This window comes from Ovis canadensis, chromosome 4, assembly GCF_042477335.2.
Source record: "Ovis canadensis isolate MfBH-ARS-UI-01 breed Bighorn chromosome 4, ARS-UI_OviCan_v2, whole genome shotgun sequence".
NCBI lineage: Eukaryota > Metazoa > Chordata > Mammalia > Artiodactyla > Bovidae > Ovis > Ovis canadensis.
The window spans coordinates 134,475,817-134,492,693 of NC_091248.1; the positions used below are offsets into that span (position 1 = coordinate 134,475,817).

Here is a 16,877-nt window from a genome sequence, read left to right on the forward strand (position 1 = left end):
GTTTGTGGGGGTCTTTCCTGGGACAATGTCTCATCAACTGCACTGTGCCGCTCTGCTATGCCTCCCAACCACCTTTTAATGCCCGATTCTTGGGAGCTCTTACCAGACTCTGCCCTGACTCTGAAGCAGACCATGCCTGCCTGACACAAAGTGGGCGTGTGTTTGGACCCTTGGGGATTTTGTGTTTCTGGCAGGTGCTGATTTATTTTCACTTCGCTGGTACTGGAAGGCCTAAGTTCTCAACGTCTGTGAGCGGCTGTTAAGTTGTCAGACCGCCGGGGATGGTGGCAGTGGGTACTCGCCATCAACACTCATGAAACAGAACAATACTCAAAGGAAACTTACTTCATCTAAAAGGCGCTCCTTTTCAACTTCAATGAGATCAATCATAAGACTATAGAAATAACAATACAACAACTTTAGAACACAGAAAACCACTTCTGAAAACTGAAATTAACTTAAGCATTACTCTATGAAAAAGTACTCCAGAAAAGCAACAGAATGCTAAAGTTTATCAAGAAACAAGCTCCATCCTGCAAGATTCCACCCGGGTGTGAAGTGAGCAGGGAGCACGCAACGCGGCACGGCTGAGGTCAGGGCTGGGAACACTGGTCCTCCCCACAGACAGTGATCTGGAGGCGCCCCCGGCATAAGGGCGTGTGTACAGGGGAGCCGCGGGGCGGGCGGGCGGGCGTACAGGGGAGCCCAGATATGCGGGACGGGGGCATTCGACCGGGGTGGGCGGGACGTGCCCTGTCTGAGCGACACCAGCCGCGGACCGGGCTCCGCCGCGGCGCGCTGCATCAGGCGCTGACCGCCTTTCTAGCCTGCTTCCTCAGCTCCGACCGGCGCCACCAGGGCCACGAAGGCCTCTGCCTCGTGCCTGGAACGACCCCAACAGCCCGTCCCACTTCCCTCAATAGTCCTGCTCTGCTGGGAAGCGTGAGGCAGCCCGGAGCCAGAGACGAGCAGGGCAGGACAATCGCACGCCTGTCCTCCGCAGCCCCTCCTCTGTCCCTGCGCACTGCCCCGCACGGCCCGCGTCCCCTGCTCCATTACAGACGCCCGGGGCCCAGCCAGCCCCCGTCTCAGCCGCTGACGCCGGAATCTAACAGAGGCTTTCTGCAAGCCTCATCTGCTCGTTGCCTTGCTTACACCCTTTTGGTTGTTCTTCGATAAAGGGTCTCGCAAATGAATTCTGAGGTCACAGCCTAACACACAGGCCACCCTGGATGAAACCAGACCTGTTCAGTGTCATTTACCCTTCCATCTTTTTTGCCACAAGAAATTCAGTTATACGCATATATAACTATATAATCTATGTAGTTATAGATTAGGCTAAAGTATATTTTTTGATAGTTCATATTTTTTCAGCTGTACATGTTTAGTTTAAGTAAACAACTCAGTATTTTTCCAATATATAGGCACAATGTAAATTACCATCTATCCCCCCCATAGGCCAATAACAAATCAGAAGTTCACAAACCTGTTTCTAGAGCCCGGAGCCCAGCGGCCTGCTGGGTGCAAGGCTGGGGAGCTGGGCTGCGTGCGGGGCCGCAGTTGGTGGCTGAGCACTTAAATGGGGCAGCACACCCAAGAAAGTGAATTTCAGGTTTTGTTTAACTTAGCTTTCCTTTTCTTACTTATACGTAAAACTTGTTTTAGGAACTAAACATGTTTTAAGAGGTCTAAGGTGAAACAAACCTGGCATCAAAAAGCCATTTTAACACACATGTAACATGTAATAAACCTGCTCTGATGTTCCAAGTTTAAGAGTGACTATCAAAGAGGAAGAGTCCACACCCCTGGTCACCGAGGACTTACCTTCCGAGAAAGTCGTCCTTGTCTGGGTCTTCGTCAAAGAGCTCGATCTCCAGTTCCTGTCCGGGATGTTCATAGACCAGAGCCTGGAAGGTACCGGTGCACAGCTGTCTCACCCTTACAAGCGTAACCGCAGCTGACATCGGCGCCAGCAGCTGCTCCGCACCCAGGCCCCACAATCGGACCCGAGACACGGTTGATGGCAGGAGCCCCTAGGAACTCCCCTCGCACATGGCGCTGTGCTTGCTCCCAGTTATCGGGGCTACAGGTGCGGACCTCTCTCCCCTCCTGCAGCAGCCCTGGTCAGGGCTGGGCCCTCACCACCACTCAGAAGTTGGGAGGTCCGGCAACAGACTGGCAGGGAGGACCAGAAGCTGGTGGGGTGAAAACTGTACCCCCTTCCCGTTCTTTCCAAGCCGCATGCCCTGGGATACAGCAGTTTCCTCTGAGAGGCATTCTCTGGAGGCATCTTGGCCAAGTGCACTAAATACGGCCCCACGACACCCAAAAGGCACTGGTTACAGTGCTGAGCCCAAAGGCCAGATCCCTCGTGTGGAGATATGAGGGCGCTTCTCACGTGAGTGGCTGTACCTGGGACATGGAGAGATGTCCAGATGCGCTACATGAAAACTTACACAACAGTTCACAACTAACCTCATCGTGAGTACGCGTGTGTTAGTGGCCTATTCTTTACTGAGATAGCTTAATGGGATTAAGGTTTAAAATTGTGTGTGAGGTAGGGATACGAGGCGAAGTATGTTTAAAGACGGAAAATCGAAGCAACGAGAACTGCACACTGAGCAAGCACACCACCAGCGCACAGCGGGGCCGGAGCGGACCCCGGGGAAGGGCGGGGGCGGACCCCGGGGAAGGGCGGGAGCGGACCCTGGAGAAGGGCGGGAGCCGGAGCAGACCCCAGGGAAGGGCAGGAGCAGGAGCGGACCCCGGGGAAGGGAGGGAGCGGACCCCGGGGAAGGGCGGGAGCAGGAGCGGACCCCGGGGAAGGGCGGGAGCGGACCCGGGGAAGGGCGGGAGCGGACCCCCGGGGAAGGGCGGGGAGCAGACCCTGGGGAAGGACGGGGAGCAGACCCTGGGGAAGGACGGGGAGCAGACCCCGGGGAAGGGCGGGAGCGGACCCGGGGAAGGGCGGGAGCGGACCCCCGGGGAAGGGCGGGAGAAGACCCTGGGGAAGGACGGGGAGCAGACCCTGGGGAAGGGCGGGAGCGGACCCCCCAGGGAAGGGCGGGAGCAGGAGCGGACCCCTGGGGAAGGGCGGGAGCGGACCCCCAGGGGAAGGACGGGGAGCAGACCCCCGGGAAGGGCGGGAGTGGGAGCGGACCCCGGGGGAAGGGCGGGAGCGGACCCCGGGGACGGGCGGGAGGGACCCCAGGGAAGGACTCTCAGCACCCACCCCTCACCTCACACTAAGCACTCCCTACTCCCTCACCTCATACACCTCGTTCCACTTCGGACTGAGGTTTTCCTTGATGACCTTGCTTTGGAAGATCTGGTTGCCAACTCGAATCACTCCATAGGGGTCTGACTTCCCCTTGACAAGTCCCTTAAGGTAAGTGTCTTTTCCCTGAAGATCCTGAGCTTCAATAAAATGTATCCTCAGGACACCCTGGAAAGAAGAGCGAGCAGACTATTCACCGGTTCACCCGCAGACCTGGAGCAAAGGCTGGCTTGGGGACATGACAGAGCCTCTCCCCTGCGCAAAGAAGGCAAACACGAGTGCCTCAGGGGCAAGACCAGGGGGCCCAAGGATCTGACCAGAGGCCAGGGACGGAGGAGCCTGCGTGAACTGCTGACCCTCCTGGGAGGGAGGGGCCCCAGCTGGGCAGGGCCGGCGGCAGGAGCCAGGCAGACGACACAGGGCCTCGAGGGCCCGGAACAGTGCCGTGTCCTGGCAGGAATTCCACCGGCGGTAACTGCAGTGGAGACCAGCACCCAGGGATGTAGGCGACTCTTCCTAAGTCCTTCATACGCACCGATCACTGAGCTGAATTTTTAGAATAATCCTATGAAATACGGTCATTAAACCTATTTTATGGATAGGAAACTGAAACTCTGAGATACATACATTCACAGACAACATAGTTCTCTTTCCCTAAGATGTTGCTTAATTGATAAAAAACATCCACCCATATTTCTTTCAAGGTAAACACAAGTGGTAAAGTTATCTTTTGAGGGGGTAGCATTCTATACCATAAATACTTCAAGTTACCAGGTACTGTTCATGAACCAATCAGCATAGGATGACACATATTTTTACAGATAAACATATGCAGATGACACCACCCTTATGGCAGAAAGTGAAGAGGAATTAAAAACCCTCTTGATGAAAGTGAAAGAGGAGAGTGAAAAAGTTGGCTTAAAGCTCAACATTCAGAAAACGAAGATCATGGCATCTGGTCCCATCACTTCATGGGAAATAGATGGGGAAACAGTGGAAACGGTGTCAGACTTTATTTTTTTGAGCTCCAAAATCACTGCAGATGGTGATTGCAGCCATGAAATTAAAAGACCCTTACTCCTTGGAAAGAAAGTTGTGACCAACCTAGATAGTATATTCAAAAGCAGAGACATTACTTTGTCGACTAAGGTCCATCTAGTCAAGGCTATGGTTTTTGCAGTGGTCATGTACAGATGTGAGAGTTGGACTGTGAAGAAAGCTGAGCACCGAAGAATTGATGCATTTGAACTGTGGTGTTGGAGAAGACTCTTGAGAGTCCCTTGGACTGCAAGGAGATCCAACCAGTCCATTCTAAAGGAGATCAGTCCTGGGTGTTCATTGGAAGCACTGATGGTGAAGCTGAAACTCCAATACTTTGGCCACCTCATGCAAAGAGTTGACTCATTGGAAAAGACCCTGATGCTGGGAGGGATTGGGGCAGGAGGAGAAGGGGACGACAGAGGATGAGATGGCTGGATGGCATCACTGACTCGCTGGACGTGAGTCTGAGTGAACTCCGGGAGATAGTGATGGACAGGGAGGCCTGGCGTGCTGCGATTCATGGGGTCACAGAGTCGGACACGAGTGAGCAACTGAACTGAACTGAACGCTTAGACACTGTGGTCGCATGTTTAAGCAGCATGAAGGGTGGGTCCGGGCAGGCTCAGACGGTCCCCAGCGCTCACAGAGCACAGAGCCTGCGGCCCAGGAGCACGAGGATCCCTATGTGCAGAGGTAGGCCTGTGTTCTCCGAGCCGAGGACGCTAAGTGAAGGGAGAAAGACATCCCCACTTCACCCGTGTCCCATCACATCTGCTGAATGCCAGCAATAGACTAACGGGGATGTGAGCACTGGGGTGCTGTTACTTTGAAAAGAGTAGGACTGCTCATGAATGTTGGTCTGTGCACTGTTACTAAGATGGAGCTTACTAGAAGGGTAACAGGCAGGGGGAAAGGCTGGCTACTTCTACTTCATGAAACAAACTCTGAACTGAGACCAGACACCACGTGACAGGCTGCCCACTCCACCTCTGGAGCCCACGGTGGGTGAGACCACACGGGCAGGATGCAGACCAGTAGGAGCAGCCCTCCGAGAACGTGCTCTGGGCCTCGGGCAGGATTCCACACCCGTGGCTGGCAGGCCCTCGTGGTCTTGGGCTGAGGTTGTTTACTTTACTGAAATGAAGGTGCCTCCAAGATGTGTGGTCACCTCTGTGTGTGAGGTGCCACCCCAACCTACAGATGAAGACACTCTGAGGAATGCACTCCCAGACTGTTAAGCCGGGGGCTTAACACCCACGGCACGCCTGCCGCATCCAACCCTGAAGCCCTCCAGACGACCGCTCCTCACGCCTGGCAGGAGCCTGGCACAAGGTTCCCAGCTCAGGCTAAGACGTACACCTCACACACAAGCAGAAAGCGCTTTCTGAGGCGGTGAGCCAGTCGTCACAGCTGTCCTCTACAGCGTGCAGTGGCGTCTGCAGAAATGAGTTTCTGTGAGCACCTCTGAGGTTTGAGAACTGCCCTTAAGTCTCCGAAAGCTTTAGGCCAAGTGGCCCTTCAGTTCAGTTCAGTTGCTCACTCGTGTCCGACTCTGTGACCCCATGAATCGCAGCACGCCAGGCCTCCCTGTCCATCACCAACTCCCGGAATTCACTCAGACTCACGTCCATCGACTCACCTCCTAAGGACGGGCAGGACAGAACACTTTTACAGCATCAAGATCCACATGGCAAGGTCATTGTTAGGAGAAATACAACACTCAGCACCCATGTACGTGAAAAGTTCCTTCAGTCTATTTTAAGTGTTAATGAGCATGTGCTTACCTTTGGTACAGGAAATCGCAGCTGAGCTATCTGAACTTCGCTGACAAGAGGGACTGTGATTCGATTGGGAAGCACCAGATAGTTTGATATTATATCCAAAATGATAGTATCTGATAAACCACTGTTAGGTGGGAGGTTAAAAAAAAAAAACAATGATCAGACACTTCATGTTAGTTACCACCCGTAACAGTGAACTTGGCATAAACATGATACAATATTCCACCAACACGTCAGAGCTAGTTCTCTTAACACAGTATTTATGCTGCTATGGTGACAATTATGTGGGATTTATTCTAAGAACATGAGGTAATATTCTGGCTACATTTCTCAACGTCCTAAATCACACTCATACATTTCCACATAACTTTATCATTGATTTAACACTGAATATACATTTAATTAAATTTCTTATTTTAACATAAACTTTCAAACATACATAAAAGTGCAGAGAATATGAAAACAAGCATTTACTCGTTTCACATTTATTACACCAAATTCATCTTTCTTGTTATATATGCAGAGCTCCTAATGAAGTAAAAGAATTTACAGTTCATTCTTCTTTGCACTTTATTAGGTACTGAATTCCATAGTCAATCTGAGACAGTATACGCCACTGCACATTCAGTAGCAGGAATAGAGCTGTGGGGGCTAAAGAAACTAATGTCCTTTCAACATCCTTTTTGTCTCTTCTTTGTAAATGTGTGTAAATGGAGAGTCAAGGGTCTCTGCAACGCCACTCCTGAGGCACAGAACCTGAGCTGCATGGCTGTGCGAGAGAGCCTTTAGCCAGAACTGCAGTCCTGGGAGAAACTGACTTCTCGCCAGTGCTCCTCAAATGTCAGCATTGCGGACAAGGCAGATGTAAGGGACCACAGCCGGAGCATTCCCTGGGACTCAGTGACAGTCCCACCGCGCCCTGAGAGACGGCTGTGCGAGAGAGCCTTTGGCCAGAGCTGCAGAGTCTTAGGAGAAACTTACTTCTTGCCAGCACTTCTCAGATGTCAGCATTACGGACAAGGCAGATGTAAGGGACCACAGCCAGAACATTCCCTGGGACACAGTGACAGTCCTATCGCGCCCTGAGAGATGGCCGAGCCTTGCTGCAGGCTGGGGTCCAAATGTCAACAAAGGCGTGGAGGCTCAGGGCCAGCCCTCTCAGCTCAACGTGGGAACCACGTTCCCCAGACAGCTCCGCTCTTGTGAAGAGGCCAGTTAACCAGTGTCTACACTCCAGAGGGACTCGGAGGGCGTAAGCTGCGGACACTGGATCGGTGCTCCCCAAGCTGACGATGAAGTGGTCCCTCAAAGCTTTAGCACCCAGCACACTTACTTCAGGCAATCTCCCTGCGGAAGCATGAGTTTTGTTTATTTCGAAAAATCTACTGAGACAGAAGGCCCCTCACTGCTGACGCAAGTGCTTCAGGAACCTGCTCGCTGCCCCGGTGGCGGGCTGCGCCTCACCTCCCGCTGATGCCCGTGCCCCAGCAGAAGGCCCAGCTGGCACCTCCACCGACGGCTCCCGAGTGGCGCTGCACACCCCCCGAGCTGCCGTTCCCCCCGTCCTGACTGCGGCAGGGCTCAGCACACAGCACAGCTTCCTCACGCCTTCCGCCCTCCCAGTCTTCCTGACCTGGCCCTGGGCATCACCTACAGCCTTCACCCCTCATACCCAGGTTAGGGCTCCGCACTCAACAGTGGTGGGGAGAGCGAATACGCGTGGTGAGGTGAAGTGACTCAGGCATCCCGCCACCTCCTCACACCTTGGCTTCTGCTCTGCAGTCAATGCAGGGAGCAGGCAGACGTTCATTTAGCAAAGCTTGGGGTAAGATTTCATTATGTTAGGTTCAAAGTTATTGAATATCTACTTTTACAAGATAAAGGCCTGCCACAGCTGTTACTTGATAAAATCTTCACAAAATACTGGCCCAAGTTTTACGTTAAGTACACATGCATATATTTTATTGCATGAAATGTACATAATTATATATAAATTATGTCATATATGCTGCTCAGTCGCTTCAGTCGTGTCTGACTCTGTGCGACCCCAGAGGCGGCAGCCCACCAGGCTCCCCAGTCCCTGGGATTCTCCAGGCAAGAACACTGGAGTGGGCTGCCATTTCCTTCTCCAATGTCATATATAAATATATGTAATTTCAAAGGAATAGTTTACTATATTTCTTTTATACCATGGCCTCATTTTTGCATGGCGTGTCTGTTTCCACCTGTGTTTCTAATATATATGCATATATATTCTTAACAATATATGCAATGCTATATAAATCTAATATGTAAGAATGTTTTATGTGTGTATAGAAATCTATATATAAAACAACAGCTTGAAGGTATGCCACACAGAGTCTGTCTTCATATAAATCCACGAAGTGAGCCGAAGCTGCGTCTGCACGTGTGTATCTGTGTGTCCTCGTGTATGCGCGTTTCTCCCTTTCCGCTGGTTTGGGACTGACTCCAGAGCTGCGGGCTGCGCCCACCGGCTCTCTCTGCCACAACGCTACTGCAGAGACGCCTGACAAGCACGGGTCATGGCACTGAAGGCAAGCAAGCAGAACGCACATTCTCCTCCGCACTAAGGAATAGCAGGGACTTGCTGTTCTGGCCACTGACCAGCACCCTTTCCTCCAACTCCTGGAGCCCTTCCTTTGGGGTACTTCCTGTCCTTCAGTGCAACTTTTTCAAGGAATTCTCTGCCTCCTCTCAGGGTGGGCACGAGACCCAGACCTGATCATCAGAACCAGGAAAATTTGTCCAAGGAAAGGTAGACCAACAGAGGTCAACTCTGGAACTTTTGCTGGAACTAGAGGGACATTTGCTGGAATCTTCTACTGAGGTTGCTAAGCATGCCACAGCATAGAATCTAGAAGCTGCTACTTCACAGCAAGAGCCTGCCTGGCAACAGAGCCACACACAGGGAACGTGGGTCAGGAGCCGTCCCGTGGACGCCAGCGCCGGGCCCCCCGGCCACCTGACGGCCGCAGGTCACACAGCGCCCGGAGCAGACGCTCTCCACACGCTTGGCGGATGGAAGAACAAACTGTGTGTCGAAACCTTTACTCGCTTAATGGAGACCAAGTGAGCTGGGTTTGTTCTTGAAAGTAGGAATCCTAATCAACCCTTTTACAAAATTCTTTTAAAGCTGTCCTTTCCAAGAATCTTTTAAAAATAACGGTACTTTTCTATAGCCAAAAAATCATAGCACCTAAAAAAGTCTTATTATTACAACTATTTCTCAGTTTATTAAAGCCTTCATTTTTTCCTGATAATGAAACAAAATAAAATTCTTTCTAAGGGCCACTTCAAGGAGATAATACATACAAAGGAACAGAAAAAAAAGCAGCCTGAACCAAGGCTTTCATAATGCAATTTTCTAAGTGAAACAGGGAAAAGAGCCCCACAAATTAAGAAGGTGTCCACCAGGAACATGCGTAACTGCAGCCAACACTCAGCGCACTGTAACCTGCAAATATAGCGGTGAAATCGGAAGAAGTGTTTCCTGCTTGGTGGTGACTGACGGTCTGCCGCTGTCGCCTTCCGTCTTGGAGGACAGACGGCCTGCAGCCTGACTAGGAAGCCTCACCGCCCTCACAGGAGGGATGTGCCCGGAAGGCTTCGCCGCTCGTGGGGAAGGAGTCCTCACGGTTCAGACAATAGAGCACACGGAACAGCAAAGCCTCCCAGCGTACCCCGCAGCCGCGTGTCAGAGCTGACTCCTCCCCGCCCTGGAGGAACGCGTCAAGGCAGAGAAGGCAGCAAGGGATGGGGCAGCACAGCTTCAACGCAGCCAGAAAGGGCTTGTCTTGAAACATAGAAGCGTGAAAACTTTTTAAACTTTTCTTTATTTTTCTGGGATATTAAAACACCAAAACTGGAAAGACACCTCGTGACAAATGAAATGGCTCCACTGAGCCCCAACAGGGCTCCCGGGCAGCTGCAACCCAGAGCCTGAGGCGCAACTCGGGTTCCGGAGCCTGAGCGCCCTGCCTGAGAGGCAGAGACGCGGCCCGGGAGACGGCGCTCAGCCGCTGGGCTGTCTCACGATGCCGACAACGCACATGCCATCAGCAAGCTGGCCACAGGGCACGACAGAGTACTTACTTCAATCCAGGAATGTCGAGAAGATTAGTCAGTCCTGTCCAGTTAATTTCTAAAAGCTGTTTTTAAAAAAACGGCAAATATAGTAAGTATGCAAACTACTTCTAATTATCGTTATCAAATTATACAAGTCTGTTTCTTTATAAATGAAATGGGTTGCTCAGTACATAATGCTGCCCTATACCTTGATTTTCACTTTATAAAATATCAAAGCTGTTGTCCCTTATTGGTACTGATAGCTTGCCTGTTCTTATGTTTTTTGATGTCATAATTTTCTCCAGTAAAATCGTAATTATTTATATACCCACCTTCCTATTGATGAGCACTTAGAATATTTGCAGTTTATTTTTTTTGTAAGTAATCGTCATAGTAAACACCCTCTTCCCACAACACAAGAGATGACTCTACACATCTACATATCCAGATGGTCAATACCAAAATCAGACTGATTATATTCTTTGCAGCCAAAGATGGAGCAGCTCTAAACAGTCAGCAAAAATAAGACCGGGAGCTGACGGTGGCTCAGAGATCATGAGCTCCTTATTGCAAAATTCAGGCTCAAACTGAAGAAAGTAGGGAAAACCACTAGGCCATTCAGGTATGACCTAAATCAAATCCCTTATCATTACACAGTGGAAGTGAGAAATAGATTCAAGGGACTAGACCTGCTAGAGACAGTGCCTGAATTACTATGGACAGAGGTTTATAACACTGTACAGAAGGTGATAACCAAAACCACTCCCAAGAAAAAGAAATGCAGGAAGGAAAAGTGGTTGTCTGAGGAGGCCTTACAAATAGCCGAGAAAAGAAGCGAAGCAAAAGGCAAAGGAGAAAGGGAAAGATATACCCTACTGAATGCCTAGCTCCAGAGAATAGCAAAGAAAGAAAGTGAAAGTGAAGTCGCTCAGTCGTGTCCGACTCTTTGTGACCTCGTGAACTGGGGCTCACCAGGCTCCTCCGTCCTTGGGATTCTCCAGGCAAGAATACTGGAGTGGGTTGCCGTTTCCCTCTCCAGGGGAACTTCCCGACCCAGGGATCGAACCCAGGTCTCCCGCATTGCAGGCAGACGCTTTAACCTCTGAGCCACCAGGGAATAACAAAGAGAGATAAGAAAGTTTTCTTAAGTGAACAATGCAAAGAAATAGAGGAAAACAATAGAAAGGAAAAGACTAGAGATCTCTTTATAAAATTGGAGATACCAAGGGAACATCTCATGCAAAGACAGGCACAACAAAGGACAAAAATGGCAAGGATCTAACAGAAGCAGAAGAGATTAAGAAGAGGTGGTGAGAATACACAGAACAACTATACAAAAAAGCTCTTAATGACTCGGATAACCACGATGGTATGATCACTCACCTAGAGCCAGACATCCTGAGGGGCCCTTAGGAAGCATTACTATGAAAAAAGCTAGTGAAGGTGATGGAATTCCAGCTGAGTTATTTCAAATCCTAAAAGATGATGTTGTTAAAGTGCTACACTCATTATACCAGCAAATTTGGAAAACTCAGCAGTGGCCACAGGACTCGAAAAGGTCAGTTTTCACTCCAATCCCAAAGAAAGGCAATGCCAAAAAATGTTCAAATTACTCTACAATTGCATTCATTTCACATGCTAGCAAGATCACGGTCAAAATCCTTCAAGCCAGGCTTCAGCAGTACATGACCCGAGAACTTCCAGATGTACAAGCTGGATTAAGAAAGGGAGAGGAACCAGAGATCAAACTGCCAACATCCGCTGGACCATGGAAAAAGCAAAGGAATTCTAAAAAACATCTACTTCTGCTTCACTGACTATGCTAAAGCCTTTGGCTGTGTGGATCACAACAAACTGTGGAAAATTCTTAGATGAGAATACCAGACCACCTGGCCTGCCTCGCGAGAAACCTGCACAGGAGCGCGCCAAGGCTGCCTATCGCCACCCTGCTTATCTGACTTATGTGCAGGGCGCATCACGGGAAACGCCAGGCTGGATGGATCACAGGCTGCAATCAAGACTGCAAGGAGAGATGTCAACAATCTCAGATGTGCGGATGACACCACCTTAATGGCAGAACGTGAGGAGGAACTAAGGAGCCTCTTGATGAAGATGAAAGTGGAGAGTGAAAAAGCTGGCTTAAAACTCAACAATCAGAAGACTAAGATCATGGCATCCGGTCCCATCACTTCATGGCAAATAGATGGGGAAAAAGTGGAAACAGTGTCAGATTTCATTTTCCTGGGCTCCAAAATCAATGCGGATGGTGACTGCAGCCATGAAATTAAAAGACACTTGCTCCTTGGAAGAATAGCTATGACAAAACTAGCCCGTGTATTAAAAAGCAGGGACATCACTTTGCTGACAAAGGTCTGTATATGCAAAGCTATGGTTTTTTCAGTCGTCATGTATGGATATGAGAGTTGGACGATAAAGAAGGCTGAATGCCAAAGAATTGCTGCTTTTGAACTGTGGTGTGGAGAAGACTCTCGAGAGTCCCTTGGACTGCAAGGAGACCCAACCAGTCCAAAAGGAAATCAGCTCTGAATATTCATTGGAAGGACTGATGCTGAAGCAGAAGCTCTGATACTTTGGCCACCTGATGTGAAGAGCTGATTCACTGAAAAGGATCCTGATGCTGGAAAAGTTTGAGGGCAAGAGGAGAAGGGAGTGACAGGATGAAATGGCTGGATGGCATCACTGATGCTGTGGACATGAGTTTGAGCAAGCTCAGGGAGATAGGGAAGGACAGGGAAGCCTGCTGTGCATTCATGGGAATGCAAAGAGTCAGACATGACTTAGCAACTGAAGAACAACAACAACAAAATGATTCAGTGAATATCTTTTTACACACATGTTCTCACAGAGACTAGCATTCAAAAAGTGGAAGCTCTGGTCAAAGATACATGTTCATTTTTTATGCTGACATACACTACCTTGTTCAGTTGCTAAGTCGTGTCACTACCTAATTGCTCTAATATTGTACCAATTTACATTTCCATCATTTCTTTACAGCCACACCAAACACAGATGTTAAAAATCAGTCTATTTGGCAGTTAAAGAATGGTTACTCTATCACTATTTCAAATAGCATTTTCCTGATATTCGGAGAAGGGAACAGCTACCCACTCCAGTATTCTGGCTTGGAGCATTCCCTGGACTGGACAGTCCAATGGGGTCACAAAGAGTTGGACACGACTGAGCGACTTCAGTTTCACTTTTTTCCTGATATTACTGGGATATGTTCCATCCATTTAGTCAACCTTTGTATTTCTTTTGCTCATTTTTCTAGTGGGTATTTCGGAGAAGGCCATCGCACCCCACTCCAGCACTCTTGCCTGGAAACTCCCATGGACGGAGGAGTCTGGTGGGCTGCAGTCCATGGGGTCACTAAGAGTCGGACACGACTGAGCGACTTCACTTTCATTTTTCACTTTCATGCATTGGAGAAGGAAATGGCAACCCACTCAAGTATTCTTGCTTGGAGAATCCCAGGGACGGCAGAGCCTGGTGGGCTGCCATCTGTGGGGTCGCACAGAGTCGGACACGACTAAAGTGACTTAGCAGCAGCAGCAGCAGCAGCTAGTGGGTATTTATCTTAGAATAATTTCTATATAGTTGGCTGACATTCCATTAAACAGATGTGGACAGGTAAAAAGTACTGATTGAAACACTGCTTCTCCTGTCAAGATGGATACTGCACATAACGCAGTCACTTGTGCTTTATGCTGTAGAAGCCGCTAGTGAAACTGCATGACCTCTGTTACTCACATACGCGAGTGGCAGAGCTGGGGAGTAAGCAGTTGTAAGTGTGAACTGAAGGGTCAAGATTCCTTTGGACAAACCCAAACTCAAAAGCAACAACTCTAATAAAGTCCTGAGAAACTAACCTCCATAGGACTCCCCGGTGGTTTAGTTGCTAAGTCGTGTCCAACTCTTGCGACACCATAGACTGTAGCCTGCCAGGCTCCTCTGTCCATGGCATTCTCCAGGCAAGAATACTGGAGTGGGTAGCCATGGCCTCCTCCAGGGCATCTTTCCAACCCAGGAATCAAAGCCAGGTCTCCTGTCTTGCAAGCAGACTCTTTACCAACTGAACGAAGAGGGAAGCCCCATGGACGCCCTAGACCGCGACTGTGATCTCTGGATGTATCTTCCACTAAAGGGAACAGGGGACTTTGAAGAAATGGCTGATTCTGGGTCTGGGGCAAAAACTGGTAACAGGAACTTGGAGCGTGTTGCTGAATCAGAAGGTCAAAGAAACTCTCAATGGCCCTCCCAAAGGGCGATCACGTCGAGGGACTACAACTTGATTGTAAACTTGGGGGTACCAGGGCGCCCACTTGCAGGACCCTGGTCAGAATGATGGGAGGTACCCGAATGTTACCCAAGTTCAGAGAAGCAGAATACTAGGAGGACGGAGAAAGAATCCACAGAAGGACAGACTCAGTTGAGTTTGAAGACATGAATGCAAGAAGGCAGGCTCCAGGCACGCCTGTTCAAGGCTCTGAGGGGGGAGCTGGCCTGTCCCTGAGCACAAGGGAGGCCAGAGGACACAAGAGCCAAGCTGGAGGGCTATGGAGGGAGAGGAGTGTGAGTGACTGTTTGAGGACGAGACTGAGGGTGTGTGACTGAACAGGTGTCCAGGTATGTGAGAGAGAAAAGTTCACCCAGCCCTGGGGGCAGATAGAGGAAAAGCAACGAAAATTAGTGCCCTCCCCATGAGCCCGCAGTCTGGATGGATCTCCCTTTGGGAAACTGAAGAGCCAGTGGAAAGTGTTTCCAAAGGACAGGAAATTACCTCTTTCTGAAGGTTGAGAAGTAGCAGTGAGGGATGGGGCGGGCGTGGTGGGGCAGGGCCGGGGTGGGGCGGAGACGGAGACCCCCTGCACCTGGAGCCTCTGCAGCCTGAGCAGGTACAGGAGCAGGGCACCCTCAGCCTGAGCGCCCTCTGAGGGCCTGTGGGTCCAGCAGAATCCGGACCCACAGACACTGCTCATTTCAGCGCTGACTGCACACCAGCCTCCTGCACAGGAAGTTTGTTACAGACAGACTGGTGGCTCCGCCCTTCCCCAGAGCTTTTGAATTCGCTGGTCTGGGCTGGTGATAAAGGTCACGAATGTTTTTCTTATGCTTTGACAGCCCCGAGACTTCCAGCTTCCACTTGGGATGCAGCAAGCTGGGAAGAGGGTCACTCCTGAATGCACAGATAGCTGAGGTGGCAGGTGAGCCGGAGCAAGCCCTGAGAGAGCCAAGACAGAAAAACAGGAGAGGCAGACCGGCTGCCCAGAGGCCAGGGCAGAGCTCCCTCTGCACCACACAGCTGCAGGGTGCTGAGAGCACGCCAGGCCCTCCTGGGACACGGGGAGGGGGTGGGGGGTGCCGCTGAGAGCCCCCTGCATGGGTTCCATGAGACAGCAGGACATGATCATTCTGCTTTTAAAGCCCCCCTTCCTCCTCCTCCTTTGCTTAATGTACATCAACTGCTTGCTCCTTGGAAGAAAAGCTATGACAAATGTAGACAGCGTACTAAAAAGCAGAGACGTCACTTTGCTGCCAATGGTCCATCCAGTCAAAGCTATGGTTTTTCCAGTGGTCGTGAATGGATGTGAGCTGGACCATAAAGAAGGCAGGGCGCCAAGACTTTTGAACTGTGGGGTTGGAGAAGACTCTTGAGAGTCCCTTGGACTGCAAAAAGATCAAACCAGTCACTCCTAAAGGAAATTAGTCCTAAGTATTCATTGGAAGGACTGATGTTGAAGCTGAAGCGCCAATACTTTAGCCCCTGATGCGAAGAGCTGACTCATCTGAAAAGACCCTGATGCTGGGAAGGACTGAAAGCGGGAGGAGAAGGGGCTGGCAGAGGATGAGATGGTTGGATGGCATCACTGGCTCAATGGCCATGAGTCTGAGTAAGCTCTGGGAGTTGGTGATGGACAGGGAGGCCTGGCGTGCTGCAGTCCGTGGGGTCGCAGAGTCGGACATAACTGAGCGACTAAACAATGACGTCAATTGCTGGAGTCCTAGCTAGATGGATTCAATTTCTTTTCACAATCACTCTTAAAGGAAGATATTAATTCCACTTTATAGATGAAGAAACTCAATCTGTGGATCACAGACTCAGAAGACATGTGCTTTGCTACCGGGGAGGACCCCTGGGATAAACACATTCAGAGTGAACCCAGACCACCTCCTGGAGAAGTTCTAGAAAAGGCCTCCCGATTCAGTCTAGTCTAATCCACACTCCTGAGATGAACCTAAATGTGACCTAAGGATTCTGAAACACCCTCAAGAGTATACCAGAGACAACGCCAATAATGTCAAGTCAGCATGAGTGGGTGGCCACCAATTTCTGGGACATGTCCAAGGGCAGACAGTGGGTCTCCCTGGCTCTTCCCAGAGCCTTCATCCAAGCTTACCAAACCTTGACCTCTGCTGTCAGGACCCCACCAGAACGCTAAACCTACATAGAGGAAAATATTTTATTTGTTAAATACTTGAAGACTTCTGTATGCCAGGTACTATACTGAGTGCTTTTACCCACGGACATTTAGTTGTCACATCTAATCTTTTACTGGAGGTATTACTGTACTCTCCATGTTACTGATGGGGAAACTAAGGCTTACAGAAATCAAAAACAGTTGGGCCTCAGTGTCCAAGGGTTCCAGCTCCATCTCCTCAGATTTAACCAA

General features: G+C 50.1%; 1 protein-coding gene across 6 annotated transcripts in view; it reads right to left on the minus strand.

Moving 5' to 3' along the window:
• ESYT2 (extended synaptotagmin 2) overlaps positions 1 to 16,877 on the minus strand; it is an 85,272-nt gene that overhangs the window by 21,621 nt on the left and 46,774 nt on the right. For all 6 annotated transcript variants that reach the window (XM_069587263.1, XM_069587262.1, XM_069587265.1 and 3 more), the window contains exons 7-11: positions 10,213 to 10,268; positions 6,103 to 6,223; positions 3,269 to 3,445; positions 1,825 to 1,907; positions 346 to 394 (exon numbers count right to left, since the gene is read on the minus strand). In XM_069587263.1, coding sequence (XP_069443364.1) covers positions 346 to 394; positions 1,825 to 1,907; positions 3,269 to 3,445; positions 6,103 to 6,223; positions 10,213 to 10,268 — 486 coding nt within the window. The remainder of the gene's footprint in view (positions 1 to 345; positions 395 to 1,824; positions 1,908 to 3,268; positions 3,446 to 6,102; positions 6,224 to 10,212; positions 10,269 to 16,877) is intronic.